The following is a 22,147-nucleotide window of genomic DNA, read 5'->3' as shown; positions in this document are numbered from 1 at the left end:
TGAGCACAAGTGTCTCTGCATGGACAGCTCCGAACAAATCAATTTCACAATACTCATCTTCCCTAGGTACTCTTTCCTAAAAATGACTTGTCTAAGTTTCCAAGCCTTTATCCCACTTTACTATAAATAAATAAGTACATTTTTTTTTCTTTTTAGGGCCGCACCTGTGGCATTTCGAAGTTCCCAGGTTAGGGGTAGAATAGAAGCTGCAGCTGCCAGCCTATGCCACAGACACAGCAACACTGAATCTGAGCCGCATCTTCAAATCTAGCAATTCCAGATCCTTAACCCACTGAGCAAGGCTAAGGATCAAACCTAAATCCTCATGGAGACTACACCACGTTCTTAACCTGCTAAGCCACAATGGGAACATCAATAAATAAAAAATTTTAATGCCACCCCCTTCACCCAATTCTCAGGTCGTCCTCTAGGGTATAAAAAAATACAAAAGCTCTGTGTATAAATCCATAGGGTTTCCTATATTTCTCTGGCATATATATTTCTACTAAGGATAAGGCATGGTGTTAGAAATGTGATGTATTGGTCCATATTGGGTTTTTGTTTTTTTTTTTTTTTTTGGCTGTGCCCATGGCATGTGGAAATTCCTGGGCCAAGGATGGAACCCACGCCACAGCAGTAACAATGCGAAATCCTTAATCACTAGGCCACCAGGGAACTATATACATATTTAGCACTGTTTTTTGTTTGTTTGTTTTTGTTTTTTGGGAGAAGCATGTTCTGAATTCAGGTAGTTGACAGTATGGTGGGAGGAAAGACAATTTTAACAGACCCTAAATGAGATGAGCAGAAGTCCAGCTTAGCCCTCAGTCAACCTATAGACTTATGAGAAATAATAAACTGTTGCTGTTTTAAGCCACTGGATTAGAGTAGTTTGTTACACAGCAATAGATAACCCAAACACACTACGAACTGAGCAGATCAAACTCATTATCTTCCCTCATCAAACTTCCCCCCCCCTTGAATAACACAGCTCAGTTAGTGCCAATTCCAACTCAGTACCTGGGCATTCAAACTAGAAACATGGAATCCTTCTTGATTCCATCTCTCTCCTTCAACCTCTAAATCCAATCAAGCACCAAGTCTTGATGATATGACCTCCTAAAGATTCGTCTGTACTCTGTACTCTTATGTGTTCCTATCACCACTCTGGCATTCAGACCCTCACTGCTTTTGTTTGTTTGTTTTATCTTTTTAGGGCCAAACCCACGGCGAATGGAAGTTCCCAGGTCAAATCGGAGCTGTAGCCACCAACCTATGCCACAGCCACGCCAGATCCAAACCGTGTCTGCAACCTATACCACAGCTCACAGCTGGATCCTAACCCACTTGACTGAGGTCAGGGATCGAAACTGCATTCTCATGGATGCTAGTCAGATTCATTTCTTCTGAGCCACAACAGAACTCCAGACCCTCACTGCCTTTAACCTGGATCATGGCAACAGCCTCCTAAATGCTCTAAACTCAGCTCCCTCATTTGTCATCCTCCACACATGTAACTATACTACAAATCTGATCATGCTATCACCTCTTAAAATTCTGAATGGCTTCCCTATGGCTCAAAGATAAACTTCAAACCCACAAGGTCTCTGTGATCTAGTACCTATCTTTCTCCTCAGGCTTTTCTAACACAACTGCATACAAAAAATCGTAAAGGAAGAGATTGACATATTTGATCGCACACAAATTTAAAATATCTGCAAAAACTCCTTAATTGAAGGTAAATGACAAAAGAGAAAAAATGATATATATATATATACACACATATATGGGTATATATATACATGCAGATATAGACAGAGGATTAATATCTTCAATATGTAAAGAACTTATATAAATCATTAAGGAAAATGAATGCCCTAGCGGAAATGAGCAAAGAAGCATAAAAAGTTCACCACAGAAGAAGTATAAAAGAAAGAAAGGAAGGAAGGAAGAAAGAAGGAAATGAAGGAAGGAAGAAAGAAAAAGGGAGGGAAGAAGGAAGGGAAAGCAAATGAGCAAAGAGAGGAAGGAAGAAAAAGAAGGAAAACATGTCTGACTTCATAGTAAGACACACTTCTGGTAGAAGCATATATTGGTTTAATCTTTCTGGAGGCTCTTTTATAATATGTATTGAAAGCTAAAATACGCGTATCTTCTGATCTAGCCATTTCACATTCAGAAATTTATTCTAAGAAGTAATAGAACGAATACCCAAAGGCTTTAAAAAAATACTCCTTGCGGTTGTTTTGTAATAGCTATAAATAACCTAAATGTCTAATAGGAGACTGGTAAAATAAACACAAAGCATTCACACAAGGAATGAACACTGCTGATGCAGACGTTTAACACAAAAAGATAGGATATACTGCTAAGTGAAAATGCAAACTACAGACGATGATGTAAATAAAGCACACTCTTCTTCTTAAAAAATGCCCAAGTCTGGAAGGTACACACTAACATGTTAACAACGGTAATCCATGGAATTATGTGTAATATCTTCTCTTTTTGTCTGGCTTTTTTTTTTTTTTCTAATTATTCTACTATACTACGGATTAGTTTTTTTCAAAAAAAAAAAAATTTTAGAGACTTCTAGATTCCTTTTTCCATATGTCCTGAAGATTATATGTGGAACTAGCATCAATTTCATTGTTTCCAGTCTTTCAGGCCCAACCCCAAATACCATCTGAGAGTCTCCAGCAAGGCCTGTATGGAGATAAACAGATACAGCATGGGATGGCGGATTACAAGCCTGGAAATGTCTCTGCAGTTTCAAATAAATCAAAACCAAATGACTAAAACAGTATTACAATGGTGCCTAAAACACTGCCTCACATTGAAAGTGTGGAGAAGGGGCTGAGGAGCCAGTGAAAAAAGGGATAGTAAGTGAAAAGGAAAACGAAAATGCGTTAAAGTCCGGCACTGACACTCAACTTTTCTGACAAAAGGGTTTTTATTTATTTATTTAGTACTTTTAGGGCTGCACCCGAGGCATATGGAAGTTCCCAGGTTAGGGGTCAAATCAGAGCTACAGCTGCTGGCCTACGCCACAGCCACAGCAACGGCACCGGCACATCCAAGCCACATCTGAGAACTGCACCACAGCTCACGGCAACACCAGATCCTTAACCCACTGAGCGAGGCCAGGGATTGAACCCGTGTCCTTATGGATCCTAGTCTGGTTCATTACCTCTAAGCCACAATGGGGAATCCCAGACAAAAGGTTTTAAACACATTTAATTAATAATAAACATCAAATGGTAATTTATTATCTCTTCAGAACTAAACCTTTCCAGAACACGATACATAAAAACTCCTTTCTGTACCAACAAGAGACATGAAGCCCAGGCTCAGCAGCTCACATACTGTGATCACAGATGAGACCCTCAAATACTAAGCCTCTTTATTGTTACACATGGTTCTAACAAGAGTAGTCATCTAGTTTCCAAGACCATAGCAGATTAAAAGCAGCAAATTAGAGAGGCACTAACTCAGGAAGACGCACGGGTAGCAACGAGAGGTGACAGCAGACAATCTCAGAAGAAAGGAACCAGAAAACACCATAAAGCAAGAACATGAAATTCAAAAAGCACAGCAACCCAGGGCCATTTTATTCAGAAGCAAATTGTCTCACTAGTATCAAGCAAAGACCCTAACAGATCTATAAAAAAACAGTAACATTCTAGTAACAATGCATCTAAGAAATAAAAGAATGGTAAGATGTTAAAGCTGGAAAGAAACTTCACTATCATCTCATCCTCATTTTACAGACAAAGACATGATGATGGACAGAGCTGGGAAGCCTTTGGTCCAGGATATAGGGCAAGGTGGTCGCCAGACAGATTCAGATCAGGAGGACTTTCCACTTTATTATGCTGCCTCTGTGGCATATAACTTAGAAGACAAGAAACATATAACGTATTTCAGAAAAGTCCTATTCAAAAATAGTACCTTTTTCAAAACTGATTAAACCCTCACCGGTCAGAAGAACATGTGTTCCTATGATGAATCATCTCGAGTGGGCTCTCCGTATGACCACCCATCCTTCCTCTCATCCTCTGTCATTCCCTCTCTCCATCTACTTCTCCAGAGCCTTCCTTCCTCCCTTTAACCCCCCAATTCAACTCCCACCCCACAGCATCCAAAAGAAAACCAAAACCATGAGGCAAGAACTCCCTCAACTTGCCAAAACCTTACCAATTTCTTTTCCTCTATATCCATTCTTACTCTTCTTCCTTCCCCGTCAGTGAATAAAGTGCCCTTTCTCCTGTTCAAGGTCATCTCCACCTGAGTTCATGATTCCACCCATGACCTGCCATCACCTCCTCAGCCCTATTCCATCACTAGTCCTCCTCTCTTCTGGCCACTTCCTCTCTGCTTAATGTACTCAAAGCTCTTCCGCCATTTAAAAATAATAATAAATTCCTCCCGGATTCAACTTTCACCTCACTTCCCATTCATTCATTTCACTGTCACCTGGACTTCCCTCCACTGCTCTGATTAAAATGCTCTAACAAAGGGAGTTCCCGTTGTGGCTCAGTGGGCTATGAACCCAACACAGTGTCCTTGAGGATGTGGGTTCCATTCCTGGCCTCACTCAGTGGGTTAAGGATCTCCTGTTACCATGAGCTGTGGTGTAGGTCACAGATGTGACTCATATTGGCTGTGGCTGTAGCCAGCAGCTACAGCTCCAATTTGACCCCTAGCCTGGGAACTTCCATATGCCGCAGGTGCAGCCCTAAAAAGAAAAATGCTCTAACAAAGCTCATGACTGACCTCATGTTTCCAAACCCAATAACTACCCTTCCATCCTCATCATGACCTTTCTGGTTTCTAACACGCTGAAGTATCCCCCCCTCCTTTCAGAGCTATTTAGTATTCATTTTCAGCCCTCACTCTCCTGACTCTCCATCCGCATCTTCAGTCATTCCTTCTGCCTCTTTCATGTGCACTAGGCACTGGGCACTGGGGATAGAGCAATGAATGAGTCAGTCAAGGTCGCTGCTTTCATGGAGGTCAGACTCTACTGGGAGGAGATAAACAATAAGCAAGAAAAGTCAGCTGACACATACCACCTGGCAAAGCAAAACATGATGAGTCCCTTATATTGGATGATCAAGGAAAGCCTCTCTGAGCTAAGATTTAACTGAGCTCTGAATGGCAAGAAGTCAGCCAAGGAAAGGTCAGGAAAAACATTCCAAGCAAAGAGAGCAGCCACATCTAAGACACTAACAAGGAAACAGCATTAAATGCTCAGAAAAGTAAACTGGAATCACTGTTGTAACTAAAAAGCACAGTGGCCGAGGCGAAAGGCCATCCAAGTTCTTGTAGGTGTGTAGGTCAGAGTGAGGAGCCTGGGCTGTGCTCTAGGTGTGCTCCCGTCATCCTGTGCCTGCCCTACAGCGGCGCTCTAGGGAATCTACCCACAGCCTGCTTCCCTCCTGTTCGATCTTGTCCCCTGGGAGCTCTCATTCCACTTCAGTTTCATGAAATATCATGTGGTTATAAGACAACTCCCACCAAACTTTTTTCTAAATCCAGGCCAGTCCTATCTGACAGTGTCCTGAACCATATCCACACCTGGATTTTCTTTAGGGTTTCATATTAAAAAGTCCCAAACTAAAGTCATTTTCTTTCCCTTGCATATGGTTCTCTTTTTGTCGTTGACACCATTACCCACCTAGTCACTTAAGCCCGAAGTCCAAGAGTCATCTGAGCTTCCCCTCACTCCAACATCTAACTCCTAACACTGAAGTTTCTAGTGTGAGGGAAAGATACGGAAGAAGGGGAATAGAAAAGGAATGGAATCCCTCACCTCCATTAATGACCCGGCAGTACAGCTCACATAGAGGTCAAGGTTAACCCATTTCAGGAATGTTGTCTTAGTCCCTGCCACAGAGGTCTAACACTTTTACTAAATCAACCCCACTCCACCCTCCCTCCCAAACGATCCCAACTGAAACCACAGAATTTTTAAAAACCATGTCTGAGCTAGAAGAGATCTTTAAGATTGTCCAGTATCTCCTGATTTAAATAGGAAGAGATGCTCAGAAAAGGGAAATGATGTGTCCAAGATCATTGAAGACGAGACTCAATGGCCTGCTTCCCTGAGCTCACACAGTTGTTCATTCATATTCTATGAGCTAACCCTAGAGCCAGAACGTGAATATACACACTTGGACCTTATTCTATCCTATCGCCTTAAAATCATTCCAAAACTGATGGGTGAGTTGATAGTCACTTTAAATACAACCCATTTTATCCCACTGATATAACATATTAATATTCTAATGATGTGATTTTAAAAGAGAAAGAAATACTTCATCTTCTAGGCAAGTCTATGTTATCTAAAGGTAACTTTTTTCAAGCGAATTCTCAGCACTGTTCAGAGAGCCCCCGAGAGCTGACCTTTCAACAAGGTCACGGAGCTCACAGGGCAAAACATCAGGCAAGATATTCTGATGATCCGTCCTTTCAACTCTCCTCTCTTAGAGGAGCAAGAACAGGGGAGAGATGAGTGCCAATCTATGTTCTAAGAACTACATACAGTGATCAATTTTAGACACCACCTCTCTAGACTCAATATCTGAGCTGCTAGTACTGTATTTATGAACCTTTTCAAAACCACACCCTCTTTGAAAGATATAAAAGTCTCAGGTCAGGAGTTCCCTGGTGGTCTAATGGATAGGACTCAGCACTTTCATGGCTGTGGTCCAGGTTCAATCCCTGGTCTGGGAACTGAGATCCTACACCATGCCATTGCATACTGCGGCCCCCCCATCCCAAAAAAAAAGGCTCAAGTCCTCTCCCCACCTCAACCCCTTGAGTTGAGTCTACAGTATGCCTCTTAAGGGGGTATACCACCACTCCCCATTCTCACCGAGTTTCCCTCCTTTCCTGGCTGGACCTGGCCATTTTCAAATTATATGTCCCCTTCCTATCTGTCCCCTGCCCCCACACTCACTACCTTACATACATGTTGAGAGTCACCATCTAATATACTGCAGGTCAACAACCACACAAGCTAGAAAATGAATGCATGCCTTGTTTAATAATAAATTTCAGTAATAGCTGTGTTTTAGCTACTTGACCTAATCTTCTCCTTCGCAGTTCCAGAGTTCCTTTATATAGTTAAGACACTTATACTTATCTCTACTTTTGAAATTGATAGTATTAGATACCCATAATTAAACTCAATCAATAAAGAGAGATTTACATGATTTTTTGGAAGGTGTTCTTTGCTCTGAATTTGGTTAACTTTTCAACTTTACTGAAAACCTAGAAGATTTGATGCTTATCATGGTAATAAGATCACAAACACAAATTATATTATTAGCACAGGGATAAGGGAGGTCTGTCTATCTCAAATCTGTCGGGTCTCTAGTCTTGCCCAGTGAATCTGAATTAGCACACACAGATTTATCCTATTACTTGTCCAATTCATTCATTCTCTAGCACCCACCCTTGCATTGTTCAAATTTAAGAGTCCCGATTTGGATACAAAATAAACCGAAGGTTTACCCCTTGCCCCTTAAAAACTAATTATCTAACATGAGAAAATAGGTACAAGTGAAATTGATAAACAGCAAAATAAAACTGAGATAACCGGCCCAAACAGTCAGCACAGCCAGCAAGAATGACAGGCACCCAGAGGACAGGAGGGAAGACGGACCACAGTGACAGCTGTGGGGAGTACCGAGGTTCGGGAGGACAGAGGTCAGGTGGGATTAAGGGAGGTTCAGGGAACACTATCAGTAAAGCACTGGAAAGAGCCAAATCCATGGTCCACGGGCGATGAGGAGGGCACAGGCCTGAATGAAACAGGAGGCCTGTGTTAGAGCACAAGGGCAGAGAGGCCCATCACACTAATAACAGTGACTTGACAGGCTGCGGGAATTTTCCCAACACACAGCTGGCTTTCAGGCAGGGGAAAAAAAAAATCAAAACACAAATATTTATCTGAGATTCTCTCCCTTCTCCTTATTCATCTTGGGGTCTGTAGATACTCTGACAGATACAGATCTATCTATCTCTATTTACCAACAGATATTATCTACCTATTCATCTATCTCCAAGACTCTAGTTTCACCAGCAAACCAGACACTGCCTGGCAAAAACAAGCTCACGCACTTAAATATTAGGAGTTACCATTTACAGACTGCTAACTACGCACCAGGCACTACGTTGAGTACTTTGCATAATTTCATCTATTCTTACAGCCACCCAGGGTATCACCTGAATGTCATACACGACAATCTGGGATCTTAGTAAGATGCCCAGCATCACAGTAACAGGTCCAGGAGTCAAGCCAAGGGCTGCCCACCTCCAATTCCCATGCTTTTAAACCACCACATGTGACGCTAACCTTAAAAATCTTCTCCCAAGAACAGCATCGTGCTTCCCTTGATCTAAGGAGTCAGGAAGGAAAAACTACTGAATACCATATTTTTCCAATCATTACTGAGTTACACCTCCTGGCCAAACCAATATTCTTTCATAGCCGGGAGGCCAGATGGGATTATTTCTTCCGACACTACCCATTCCTCCACCACCAAGACTCCCGGGCTCCTAAAAAATAGTGCGGGACAAAGGTCTGAGGAACAGGGCTAGACAAATAAAATTCACTGACCAGGGAAAATGACTAGCTGAGGAGGTGGCAGGAGCCTCGCCACCTCTGTAAATGCTGGAAGGGCACAACTGATGAGGTCTGAGTCCTCTTCTTTCTTCCTGTCCCCAAAGAGCGATCAAGTCTCCATTTTGTTCTCAAATTCACGCTCAGTACCAGAGGGACAATAATCTCTCTCACTCTAAAGGTCCCGGCACAATAGTTGTAAGCATCCTTAAAAACAGGCACCAAACAAATTACATGGCATTATACTGCTTTCTCCAGGATTCAAGCCCCAGATGAAAGGCATCATTATTTAAGAACATTGTAATTACAGATGATAATCTAACATCAATGCTATGCTTGGCCTTCTATTATAATAATATAGGGATGCCATAAACTCTTTCATCCAATAATCTCTTGGCTCTTCAGAAATCATAAATAACAAAGCTTCAGTTGGCATTGCCTTCCACTGTCTGCCAAGGTCAACTCTGAGCCTAAGGAGAAAAATGGCCAGTTCAAGCTGATTCACTCACAGCAGATCTCAAATGTATCTCCAAACTTTTACTCTTTCAGCTTTGTTCCGACTTGGGGAACTCACCCTCTGCCAAGATGGAAAACTCACTTGTAAGGAGTCTTCTTTCTTAACAATTGTCCACAACTCAACAGAAGAACCAAGCTTGTTTAAAGTATACACAACAGACTAAATGATACGACAGATAACAGACTAATAATGGAGGGAGAAAGTAGGCACAAAATGTCGTAGCCAGTGTTGCCTTAATGTGCTAATATTAATTATTTCTGAGTGACTCAAAATCACAAAGAATGAGAAAGCTTTCTTGCTTTGAATATAAACAGTTTATGATTTATTTATGTAGGCAATTCTGTTCCTCAAAAGAGACTAAAAATGTGGGCTTACTTCAACTTTACTAAGACTATAACATGTGCAAACGTGCTGAACTAGCTATGTTCCCTAAAACAAGGTTCCTCAAAGAAGGGGTTCCAGAGAAAAGACTCCCAGTTAAGAACAATCCCACGCCAGAAGTCTCGCCTAACCATTTCAGTCCTCGATCTCTCCTCCCCCACCCCACCCCTCCAGAATTTAGCGACTACACCACACACCCCAGCAATTTCAATAGCTATTGCCTTGCAGGCTGCACTTATTTCCTGTGTGTTGGTCATGTCAGGTCAAATGGGGAGGGCAAGAGCCAAGGCTTCCATTACTTTTCTCTTTGCCGGAGCAGCTCAGAGATGGGGAAAGATATGCTAGATGCTGCAGCAGATCTTGCTCCTCCTGGCCAGTGGGGCACACTGTCTCTCATGTGCTCTGCATTATACCCATAGCCTCTCCCTTTGCGATCACAGCATTCCTATGGAGGTAGGAAAGACATCCACTACCAAGAAAGAAACAGTGGCTCACTGTGGTTAAATGACTTCCCCCAAGCCAGACTGAAAATGGGAGAAGTAAGAGAACTTGAACTCAAGACCCTTAGCTGCCAGTGCTAGACTCTTCCTTCCCAAAAATTCTTCCTTGTACAAAGGGTTACCCACACCTTCTCCCATAACACTCTTTAATAGCACTTCCCAACTGAACCGTGCTCTGAGCAATTCAAGTTGGAAAATGCTTCCATTACATTTTGGGTTACTCAGATATGGGAATATGGAGAGAATTTTTTAAAGCTCCTAATTCATATTCGGTCAATGGAAAGTACTGTTACAACTCCCCTGAGCCAGGACCTCCAAAGATTTGCCATTCTCCCTCCTTTGGTTTACTGGTTTATTTCTGGAAGGAAGTGTTTTATGCAGAAAATGACAAAAAGACTTTTAACCATAATAGGTTAAGAAAGACGGCAGGCTTGTTGATTCCGAGAAAATGAATTTAAAAATTAAGTGATTTGCCTGAAGTCACACAGCAAATTAGGGCCTTCTGAGCCACTGCTGACTCCTCTCTGTCCCCACGCTGGCCAGCACATCATGCTGCACCACCTGGCACTGCTGACATTTTGATCTGGATAATTCTGTTGGAGGCAGGGGGTCATGTGCACTGTAGGATGTTTAGCAGTATTCCTGGTCCACACCCACTAGATGCCAGTATTACCCCCTCTCTCTGTGGCAATTAAAAATGTCTCAAAACGATGCTAAATGTTATGTGGGTATAATCGCCCTGGGGGAGAACCACTGCTTGGCACCGGGGTCTCCAAACAGAGGTAGCCAGAGCAATTCACAGGGTTTAGAAAGAAATCATGAGAATATTTCTATTGACAGGCATTAAAAAAAATAAGATTTTATCTTTACTAATATTTAATATATGGCCCAACACCAGTGCTCCCATTGAGTCCAAATGTCGCTCATGCATCTCAGACAAGCCTGATGGAATCCTGGGGAAAGAGTGGAAGCCCCATGACAGGGGCTGGGAGCTACTGGCCTTGTAGATCACAGCTATCTCAAAACATACAGCTCTCAGCAGGCAGTGCATGTTCCCGCTTCTGTGTCTTTGGCCATGTTATTCTCTCTGCCTGGAATGGTCTCTTAACTCTGTCCATCTATATTAAGTTCTTATTTTTAAAGATACATGCCCCCCCCTTTTTTGTGTGACAAATCCACGGCACGTGCAAGTTCTCAAGCCAGGGGTCAAAACCACACAATGGTGACTGGAGCCACAGCAGGGACAATGCCAGATCCTTAACCTGCTGCACCACGAAGGAACTCCCAAAGACACATTTCAAATATCACCTTTCTCTAGCTTTTCCTGACTATGCCTCACCCCACAAAATTAATGGCTCCCTCATGCCTGCTCTCCTAGCCCTGGTACATCCCTCATTACAGCACTCAGAGCTATTAGCGCATGTGTTTGAAGTTCTATGATTTCCAATTCCTCCCGGCAGAATCACGTCTCATTTAATCACTGCCCGAGGTCCAGCACAGTGAGTGCTCAGTAGCGGTTACTGACCATGCCAATGAGGGAACCGACAAACCTGATCTCCCAACCACACCACAGTGCTCCTGCCACCAGGCCAAAAGATGGCTCCAGAAAAGGAGGCTGCAGGCTACACTTTGCTACTTCAAGTGCTAGATGCTACTTCAACAGACAATACCCTTTCTATGACTACCACTATTTGACTCTTGCAGATGCCAGTTATTTCTCAAGCAGGCTCAGAAAGCATTGCTCCTTGGAAAGGCACAAGATGAAGGTAGACGGTGGGATGAATGCCCGTTCTGAAGTGTCAACTTTCAAATACTGCAAATTAAAATGACTGCCCTGATGCAGTAGCATTTTTTCACATGTACTTTATTTTTACCGAGTTTTTCCTGTGTATTCTACATGCAGTTTAAGCTATTACCCCCCTCAACCCTGCAAACCCTCCCACTCAGAACCCAGGTGAAACTGTTCCTCTCTCCTCATGAGGTCTCATTAAATGAACGTGACTTTGTTAGAAAGACCAAAGGCAAGGCTTTGACCATGCAATGGCTTGTTCTGGATATCGTTTCTGAATTCGAGATTTGGCTATATTTAGCAAAGCTATAACTGTCATCGTGCCCGAAGCCAGGAAGAAGACACCATTCACAAACCACCCCCTGAAAATCTGCAGTTGCCACTAAAAAACCAGACTTCCCAGCAGGCAAAGACATCTGAAGTGGGAGGGGTCAACCTGGTGTTTGCGTCAAGAGAAGACCTCACATGCTTACAGCCAACCACCCTGCCTGGCACTGGAGCTCTCTGTGGCCTTATTTCCTTTTCTTTTCTCTCCAACCACCTTCTGCTCTGGTCAAACACCCCCATTATCTCCCCTGTCCACTCCTTCCTGTAACAGGGGTCATCTCGCTCCCCCGCCTGCTTCTGCTCAGGCTTCTTGCCTCTCTTCGAAACTTTTGGACCACTACTCCTTCCCCAGACACCAGCCACCCCCTTGGCCCACTGTTAGCAAAAGGGTGAGGCACAGAGGGAAGCAGTGCATACTGGACAGCTAGTCCAAGGTTACTCAGAAGGCCAGCAGAAAGCAAGCAGCCAGTACAGCCCGGGAGCAAATGTAAAAGAATTTCCTCCTACCACGCTGCGTCCTTCTCTCCTTGATTCTGGAAGGGAAACTTGTACTAACCAAAATGATGACACCAGACTAATCAGTATTCCCAGAACTCATCACACTGTCTCCCCACCTCCCCACCTTTGCACATGCTATTCTTTCTGGAAAGGCTTGGGTAAGCCTCATCTGGAACATCTGCTCGGTAATTTCCATTCCTGTTCTATTGGTGCGTCACCTGGAAACCCTCAGCCCCAGGTCCTTTCTCTTTATTGTCTCATAACTTCTTTCTACTACCTACTATACACCCAAGACCATGCTAAGTGCTGGACACTTATCTTAGGGATATTCCTTGGCCTGTGAGCTCCTTAAGAGCAGGGTCCAAGTCCAACTCACCCTAGTAGCTCTGGAATTTAGTACAGTGCCTGCCAAAGAGAAGGCACCAACAAACGTTCACTAAATGAATGCATGCATGCGTCATATTGATGCTGCCAATACATACATGTGTCATACACACATACATGTACACACATACGCTAGTTTGGTTTACATAGCTTCACACATATTTTTTTTACGCCTCACTACTTTGCAGTGCAGGTAGAAGTTGTCAGAGTTTACTGACATGGAGACTTGGTAGTTCTCATTAACCCTAGACCTGAACCCCTTTAGTGTAGGTCAGAAAGCTGTACTGAAAGAGTCCCAGGTTCACCTTACAGAAAAATGATGCAGCTCTGGAATGCTGTCTTGGACAAAGCAGGTAATCAATTTACTTTTTTCCTTTTTTATGGCCATACCTACAGCGCATGAAGTTTCCAGGCCAGGGACTGAATCCAAGCCACAGCTGCAACTCACACCACAGCTACAGCAACGCAGGCTCCTTAACCCACTGCACCGAGCCAGAGATGGAACCCACACCACCTCAGAGACAACGAACACCAGATCCTTAACCACTGCACCACAGCAGGAAATCCAATGAATACTTGTCTGGAGCTTAGATGTAAGGCCTCACACAGCTAAGGAGGTATGATAAAAACACAGTTTCTCCGTCCTTCTTTGAGCATTGCCCCACTTTTCCCACTGAGCTCATTCAGGAAGCTTAAATCCAATCTTCCCTTGACATCCCATGCCCATTACATCAGACATGATTTAGCATCTCTTCATGACCTCTTCGCTGAGGAAGCTAGACAGAAAATATCCTCCCCTGCACCAGCCTAGGGAGAGCCAGACCCCTCCAAACCCCCGACTTAGAGACTTCACTTCCCCCCAAAAGACAAACGCCTACTGGACTGGTTAGTGAAACTAGGCGAATGGGACCAGTGCTGCTGATGGAGAGATGGCAGCCCAGGCACTCTCCTGTCTCAGTCCAATGCCTCCCCCGGGGGGGCCCTGCCATTCCTCACCATAAAGCACAGGCCGAAGCCACTGGAGCAAAAAGGGGTGGTAGTGGAATGAGGTGCTACAGAGTCTGTGTTTAAGCCCAGCACACCCCCACTTCCTGAACTGCCTGGCCTTGCCCTGGACACGTAATACCCCATTCTCATCATCCTTGGACAACTGTAGCTGGGACTGGTGGCTAGGTCAACACCTGAGGACTCAAAGAGAAGAGGAGGGAGATCCTTGGCAGCCTAGCCTAAGGATTCGGCGTTGTCATTGCTATAGCATGTTGCCACTACTGTGGCCTGGGTTGGATCCCTGGCCTGGGAACTTCGGCATGCCATGGACAGGGCCAAGAAAGAAAAAAAGAAAAAAGGGTCCAGAAAGGAGCCTGGCTACTCAAAACAAGTGCTGATCCTTTAAGGAGTTGCTGAGGCCTCTGCAAAGAACACCTGACTCTGTTCCCCCACAATGGGAGAAAGGAAAGTTGCAGACTGCTACAACTAAACTAGCCTTCACACAGCCCCCCACTCCTCCTTACACTTACACACACACACAAAGTGCCAGGAAATAATGTCTACCGATTATTGAATATCTGATAAATGTTAAATAATTTACACTCATTGCCTCATTTAATTTTCAAGACCACTCGCTCCATAGAGCAATGGGTTCTGAGACTTTAGCTTGCAGCAGAATCTCTCTAGGAACTTGCTAAAGCCCCATACCCACAGTTCATGGGGTGAGGCCTGAGAATATGCATATGCTACAAGCTCCCAAGTGATGCTAATGCTCCTGACCCAGGCTCCACACGTTGAGAACTGCTGCCAGAGGGAGAGATTCAAGAGAGCTTTGAAATGTCTTACCCAAGGTTTCATAGCTGCTAAAGAACAGAGCCAGAATTTGAACCTAGATCTGCCAGATTCGGCGGACAGTACTGGTACCCACACCGCTGCAGGTGTGAATGTTTGCTTTGTCTTCCTGGATCCACTGAGAGCTCCTTGAAAGCAGGCATCACACCTCAAACCTCCCTATATCCTTCTGGGAATCTAGTGGTACCTTTGCACTTGGTGGGTATTACACAAATACTTTGTATACTGGGTTCTACATAGCTATATACTTCCTAGTATCACCGATTCAAATTCAGTTATAGTCAAAAAACATAAAGAGGACAATACTACCAGACCCCGTTTTACACGCACTTTCTCTTACTACTCTTGAGTCTCTGTCCACAGTCACCATACCTGGATAACTCCTACTCATCCTTCAGTCAGTCACTTTCTGCAGCAATCAATTCTTGGCTCTCTAAAATTGGAGGCCACTGCACCCTAAGCTTATCTCCATGCGAGCACATATCACTCTCTTTTAAAGGACTGTTTTCTATCTCTCAAAGTAGTTTCTAAATTGCAGCATCTAGTTGTAAATCATATCCCTAGAGCCTAGCACAGTGGTAGAGGACAGACACTCCAGAACTGTTGAATGAATAAATGAAGAAATGCAGAGCTTCGAGTCCTCAGTCCCACCAAAAATATCACAAGGCATGATGTGCAGTTCTCAGGGATGAATTCTGGGGAAGAAAAGGGCAGCCTAGATAACAAAGACCAATTTTGCCTTTTCTCTTTCCCATCAACTCAGACTGAGAACAGGCACTGCCTAGGGTAACACCATCCTTAATGAGACAATATCCTGGCTGAACAAAATGTTTCTGGGCTAAAAGGTCAGCAGAGGCTATAGAGGGAAGGAAAGAGCTCTGCGCCCCCTCATTCCTCCTGAATTCTCTCTCACACACTCCTTCTCCATTTCTCTATCCCACTGCAGTCAAGGGCTTTGGCACAGGGATGAAGAGACAGATCAGACTCAAGGGTGCGGATCTGGCATCGGGCACAGAGCATCTCCCATCCTGCACCAAAGCCCACAAAGAAAGGGCCACAGGGACAGTGACTCAGGCCCCGGATTAAGTCCAGCTAGAGCACTAGTGAGAATGGAAAAGAGCAACAATTTCACGAGGACATCAATTGCCAGATCTTCTTTAAAACAGTGTTTTTAAACCAACGGCTTCAACCCCCAATCCTGGAAAACTGGGCCCAACTGAATCCTGTGCTGACATAAGCTGAGAGCCAAACACAGCTTCTTCCTCCTCCCAACCCACTGCCTGCAACACTCACCATGACAGGCATTTCCCAAACCCAGGTCGGGACCCTTGCTCCAACCTCAGCTTGCAAAAAGTCTCCTTCCCCAGTATTAAACTGCTCCCCCACCATATTGCAGTGACAGAGGCCTCCCCTTCAGCCATCCCCTCTCAGCCGATAAAAAACAACCTACAGCAGGTTGGCCCAATCCAATTAGTTTGAATAGCTTCATGCCAAGGAAATTGCTGCTTTTATTAAAAATAAAAGCACACTAGGCAGGCAATGGGCTGTGAAAAGTATGAGTCTGGCATAATTATGAAGGTCGAGGTTAAGGTTACCAAAAGCGACATGCAAAGATTTCCAGAAAGCCTGGGGGCTATAGATAAAAATACATTTATACGTATCTGTAGATATACAGAAGAGCACACATGTAAGGTATTTACACAGCAGATCTAAATAACCTCCTCTCCAATAAACGAAAAGCAAAAATCAGATGCTACTCTCAAGTCATTCTTTTGGCAAACACACACACCCCAAAACCAAGAACAGGAGGAAGAGGGGCCTATTGGACTGATTTCAAAATAACTACATTCATTTCATGTAATTTCTGTTATCTAAACTGCATCCTGGGGACCTGATTACAGTTGGGTCAGGAAACAAACCTAGTGAAATCCACCAAGAGCCGTGACTCTGAGAAAAACACATTCCTATTCTCTGAAAATCCTCTCTTCCTTCCAATGCCTGCTCATGGAGTGGGAAAGTTGGGTAGGAGGAAAAACCCCTCTCTCTCCTTAAAGGTCCTCCATCCCCACCCTTCAGCCCTCACATAATATTTCAAGTTTTAGGAGGATGACAAGCCCCAAACCCTACATTTGATGTGAAGTTCTACACTTTCACACAAACGTTTTCTGCCTAATCTTCATAATTCGGTGAGGGAGACAAGAATGGGCTTGAAAATGTTTTTGGTTTTTTTTTTTTTTAAATATAAGGCCACCGAGGTAAACAATTTCTGGCAACCTTCTTCTACCCACAAATCCTTGTCACTTTCAAATCTCAGTTTTAAATTTCTCAAGGACAATGACTCACAGGGCAAGGAAAGGGGGAAGGGAGGGAGGGTCAACCGGTCTAGAGCCGTTCATACATTCAACAACTAGAAACCAGAGTCCTGCTGCATCAGCACAGGATTTTAATTTACGGCGCACTGAAAGAGTCCCACCGTACCTTCCGCCAACACCTCGTCCACAGTAACCTGCTGTCGCCCAATGCCAAAGACCCTTCCGATGTAGCCACTGCCCAGGCCCGAGGTGCTGCCCCCTCCTCCGCTGGAGCCGGAGCCCAGGCCAGAGCCTCCCTGCTCTCGCCTGGAGTCGAAAAACTTCTTCATCTTGCGGAAAGGAAGCAGTAAAGCAAAATACCGACGGTTTCTAGATTTTTTTTTTGATTTTTTTTTTTTTTTTTTTTTTTTTAAGAAAACAAGAGATCCAAGGATTTCTTCTCGGATTTCAGCTCGGAGAGGAGCCACCCGAATCCGGCCGTGGGGGTGGGGGCTGGGGGAGGATGCCTATAGGAATATGCGTGTCAATCGCGCGGCGGTCCCCTCCTCCTCAACAGAGCGATTCGTGTAAGTTTAAACCTGTGATGACAGAGGGAGAGAGAGAGGATGAATCAGTAACACACTTAAAAATTCAACCGCTGAGTCCTAGGGGGAGCAAAAGCCATCATCCTGGGGAAACGCTTCATGCATTTTCTAAGGGAGAAAAACCCTGGGGCTGAAAACCCACCGGTTCTCAGCCCCAGAACCCTGGACCCTCTTGCCCAGGGTTCTGAAAAAGGAGGGATTCGGGCCGCCTCCGGCAGCACCGACCCAGCTGGACACTGCCTCCCCTCCTCCCCGGTCTCCCGCCGCCCCGCGAGAGAGCATCCCGGCGGCACCCACTTGAGATGGCTCGGCGGGCCGGCGCCCAGCTACCAGCCCCGCAACATTGTCACGGCCGCCGGGCCGGCCTGCGAAGCTGTGAGGAGGCGGCGCTGCAGCTAGAGCCGGGGCAGCGTTCGGCGCCCGCCCGCCAGCTGATCCCCGGAGCGCCCGGCGGAGACTGACCCGCCACCCCTCCCCCGTGCGCGCTCCCGCCCGGCTCCATCCATCCAACCAGGAAGTGAAACGCCGCCGGAAGTGCCTCTCGGGACGGCGCGGCTAGAGGCCAAGGCCTCCAGCTGCAGCCGCTCTCTCACAACCAGCGGGAAGGAGTCGTCGGAGAGTAGAGAGCTGGGGAAAGGGGCGGGGGGGGGGACCTCAATGCGGGGAGAGTTTTGGAAAAGAACGTTGATATTGCCCGACCCTTAAGGCACCATGGGAAAGGTAGTTCGGCGCATCCCAGCAGCTGGACTACAACTCCCAAGATACCCGTGGAGGAGCGAGCGAGGCGGCTGCGGTGGCCTCCTCCGCCGCAAGGTGGTTAGTGGGGTGGTGCATTTGTGAGGATTCGGTTAAACATCCGGCGAGAAAACTGCTAGGGACTAGCGTTTCCAGCCTGCTCTCTATGTTCCACTCTTGTGGAGCCATCTTATTTGAGGCTTGATCTGCACAAGGGATTCTGGGGATTGTGGTTTCCAAGCATATCCCGGCTGACACCTGAAGGACGCAGCTTAACCGCTCAGCCCCTAGCGGGTCCTGCTGGGCGTACCTTCGACACCTGGGCAGACAGAGGTGAAAGACTGAGGGTGACCCGGAAATTTTGCTGGCAGATGTTTTTGGTTTTTGGATTTTGGGGTTTTTTTTTTGGTTTTTGTTTTACCAGACCACACCCAAACGCCAACCCTAACATAAATAAGCCTGGAGCCCTTCCTCCTCCAGCTTCAGATGTTACTAAGAACCAGCTCAGCTGAGCTAGTCCTCATAAGACGTTGTCTTTTCAGGAAATCTACAGGCGCGACTCAAACTGAGAAAGTTAAAGAGCGTGTGCAGGGCAGATCGTAGGGTATCAGGAGACCCAAACCTTTGGTTTGAACCCAAACTTTGGGGCTTGTCTCACGGTGACCCTGCATTCTGCCACCTTTTCTGTTGCTGTGGGTGGGCCTGACCTTCACTAACCCCCTTCCATACAAGAACTCTAGGCTGACCTGTTATTTCTTTTCACTTCAAGATCCCCCCCATGATGCCTATTTTATCCTGATATCGTCCAACTGCTGAGAGTGGGGGTGGACAGCGTGATTTACCTCTGCCAAATGCAGAAGATTTGGAAGGCATCTTGGGACCCTTCTCCATTCCTAGATTTCCTGATGGATGGTGCTGAAGGTAGTGTCAAATCCCTGCCCATCCCCCTCCGCAAATCCATGATTTTCCAAATCCCTAAATATGGGTTATTTCTCACTTCCACCTGCTCGCCCTAATTCTGCGAGAGCCTTCTTGGCTTGTAAATTAGTTCCAGATTTTTTCTGCAGACACTTGAGAAGATGTGGGGGCGGGGCGGGGCAGGGAGGATGGTTCTTGCTTTCTCTAATCTGAAAATTGAACTGAGCTGTGAGAGGTTTATGCTGCTGCTTTCTCTTCTTCCTCCTCTTCCTGGTTCTCCTTCTCCCTCTCCCTCTTTTCCTTATTCCTCTTCTTTCTTTTCCTTCTTTTTGTCTCAGGTAGATCATTGTAGTTAAACTTCCTGTGTAGAGACAGCTTCTTTTCTTCTGGAGGGAATCTGTGTTGTCACCTCAGTTCACAGATTCTTGCAGCCACCTCTAGGGTGGAATGTAGCACCTGCTAAAACATTCCCTCAAAGCAAGACTACAGGAGACATGTTCTCTGCACTTTCCTTAAAAGGCTAGATTTTCTTCAAGGAAGTTTGGAATAGATCTTAAAATAGATGGGAGAGCTTATTTGGAATTACATTCATGGACCTCCATCTTTCTCTGCATCTGTTAATCTTGCCTGACTTTTTTTTTTTTTTTTTGTCTTTTGTTGTTGTTGTTGCTATTTCTTGGGCCGCTTCTGCGGCATATGGAGGTTCCCAGGCTAGGGGTTGAATCGGAGCTGTAGCCACGGGCCTACGACAGAGCCACAGCAACGGGGCATCCGAGCCGCGTCTGCAACCTACACCACAGGTCACGGCAACGCTGGATCGTTAACCCACTGAGCAAGGGCAGGGACCGAACCCACAACCTCATGGTTCCTAGTCGGATTCGTTAACCACTGCGCCACGACGGGAACTCCTTGCCTGACTTTTTAAAAGAAGAAGCCCTGTTGAGTCCTAGAATTTGTTGCTATCTCAGTTTTTACCTTTCTAGACTTTCCTACACTAGACTAGGCTACACTTATGCAAATTCCACGTCTTACTTCTGAGATACAAAAATGTGTTTTTATCCCTTAGGATTAAGGTATTTATTGAGTCTCTGTCTGGATGCTTTGATCAGAATCTGAGGGAGGATGTTTTAAAAAGAAGAGGATTTCCCTGGCCACTCAGTAAGTTGAGGATCTAGTGTCACTGTTGAGGCTCTGGTTACTGCTGTGGCGAGGGTTTGACCCCCGGACGGGGGAATTTCCGTAGGCCACGAGCAAGGCCAAAAAACAAAAAAGATGAAAAAGAAAGAAAAAACAGAAGACTAGGCTCCTTCCTTTCTCTTAGAGACAAATGGCAGTTATAATGATAAAACCAGTTTTTAATGCTTTACATAAATTAAGTTAGTGAAATCTTTCAACAACGCTGTGAAACTAAGTACTGTTATTATTCTTACTTTACAGATGGGGCAGCTAAAACATAGAGATAAGTGACTTGCTCAGAGTCATACAGATTGTTACTGGCAAAGCCAGGACTCAAACCCCAATATTTTGGCTTCAGTCCCCAGTGCTTAGCTAGCTATACCAAACTGCCTACCTAAGAGCACAAACATAAACTGGTTAAATAAGAAACATCTATGAGCAGCATGGGACCAGGAGATAAGTAGAAACCTCTGCTACTCCATAGCTGTGCCCTTAGACCACTTAGATCACTAGGCCTACTTTCTAAGACATAAAACCACATCACTCTTACAACTATGAATAATTCTCTAGTTCTTAGTGCAAGTTATCGGATCAACCACTGCAATCCCCAAACTCCTACCACACTCACTTTCGTATAATTTGTCCTATCTGGACTTGCATTCCTACACAACTTTCCACGTTTATTGTCACCTCAACCAACAATTTAAAATTAGGAAACAGTCTTCTACTTCTCTCCTTGAACATCCAAAACAGTAGTTCATATAGAGTGTGTAATTACCAGCATTTAAAGAAACCAAATAATTGATTTCAAACTGAATGTGACACAGAAGAGAACAATCTCACTAGGGTGAAAAAAATTGATATAAGTTATTCTAGACCAGGTGAGCTTTTGAACTTGGTCTAGGAGATACTACAGAGAAATATCCAATTAAAGGGAAAGGAAACTGATTTTACTGTGTATCTTCCATATGTCAATTATTGAATTAAGCACTCAAAATTATTATCTTGTTTAATCCTCATGGATGCACCTCTGCAAATAGATACTATTATCTATTACATCAAAGTAGATGCTATTATACTGTTATCCCCAATTTTATAAATGAATAAGGAAGATTTCATTAGTACCAGAGGGATGCACATGGCTTGTTAAGTTTGGAGGAAATGATTTGACCTATAATATGGCTAAACTATGTCACGCAGTAAATCCAGTTTTGGCCAATGTGTGGTTCATCTTTAGAGGAAATCAAAGGGAATGGGGGGGACCAACATTATTTACGGACCTTAACTAAGACCCATCCTGTTGGATGTTTAACAATATCATTCAGGAGTTCCATCGTGGCTCAGTGGTTAACGAACCCGACTAGCATCCATGAGGATGCAGGTTCAATCCCTGGCCTCACTCAGTGGGTTAAGGATCCAGTGTTGCAGCAAGCTTCAGTGTAGGTCACAGATGTGGCTCAGATCCCGAGTGGTTAGATTAGACCCCTAGCCTGGGAACCTCCATATGCCACAGATGCAGCCCTAAAAAGACAAAATAATAATAATAATATCATTCAGC

General features: G+C 44.8%; 1 protein-coding gene, 1 long non-coding RNA gene and 1 other non-coding gene across 9 annotated transcripts in view; 2 read left to right on the top strand and 1 right to left on the bottom strand.

Annotated features, from left to right (window-relative positions):
• The window catches only part of AAK1 (AP2 associated kinase 1), a 166,339-nt gene extending 147,926 nt beyond the window's left edge, over nt 1-18,413 (bottom strand). For 4 of the 6 annotated variants that reach the window (XM_005662495.3, XM_021087409.1, XM_003125062.6 and 1 more), the window contains exons 1-2: nt 18,058-18,411; nt 17,343-17,754 (exon numbers count right to left, since the gene is read on the bottom strand). In XM_005662495.3, coding sequence (XP_005662552.1) covers nt 17,343-17,505 — 163 coding nt within the window. In that variant the 5' untranslated portion in view covers nt 17,506-17,754; nt 18,058-18,411. Of the gene's footprint in view, nt 1-17,342; nt 17,755-18,057 lie in introns of all 6 variants that reach the window. The other 2 variants (XM_021087408.1, XM_013996085.2) reach the window with 2 other exon arrangements.
• TRNAE-UUC lies at nt 6,664-6,735 on the top strand. Its single transcript has one exon. It is a non-coding gene; the product is annotated as a tRNA-Glu (tRNA).
• LOC102163904 overlaps nt 18,580-22,147 on the top strand; it is a 37,691-nt gene continuing 34,123 nt past the window's right edge. For both annotated transcript variants that reach the window (XR_302389.3, XR_002342620.1), the window contains exons 1-2: nt 18,580-18,828; nt 19,265-19,416. This is a non-coding gene — a long non-coding RNA (uncharacterized LOC102163904). The remainder of the gene's footprint in view (nt 18,829-19,264; nt 19,417-22,147) is intronic.

Source organism: Sus scrofa, chromosome 3 (assembly GCF_000003025.6).
Source record: "Sus scrofa isolate TJ Tabasco breed Duroc chromosome 3, Sscrofa11.1, whole genome shotgun sequence".
Lineage (NCBI taxonomy): Eukaryota > Metazoa > Chordata > Mammalia > Artiodactyla > Suidae > Sus > Sus scrofa.
Note: the sequence above shows the minus strand (reverse complement) of the source record. Positions and strands in the feature narration are given on the sequence as shown.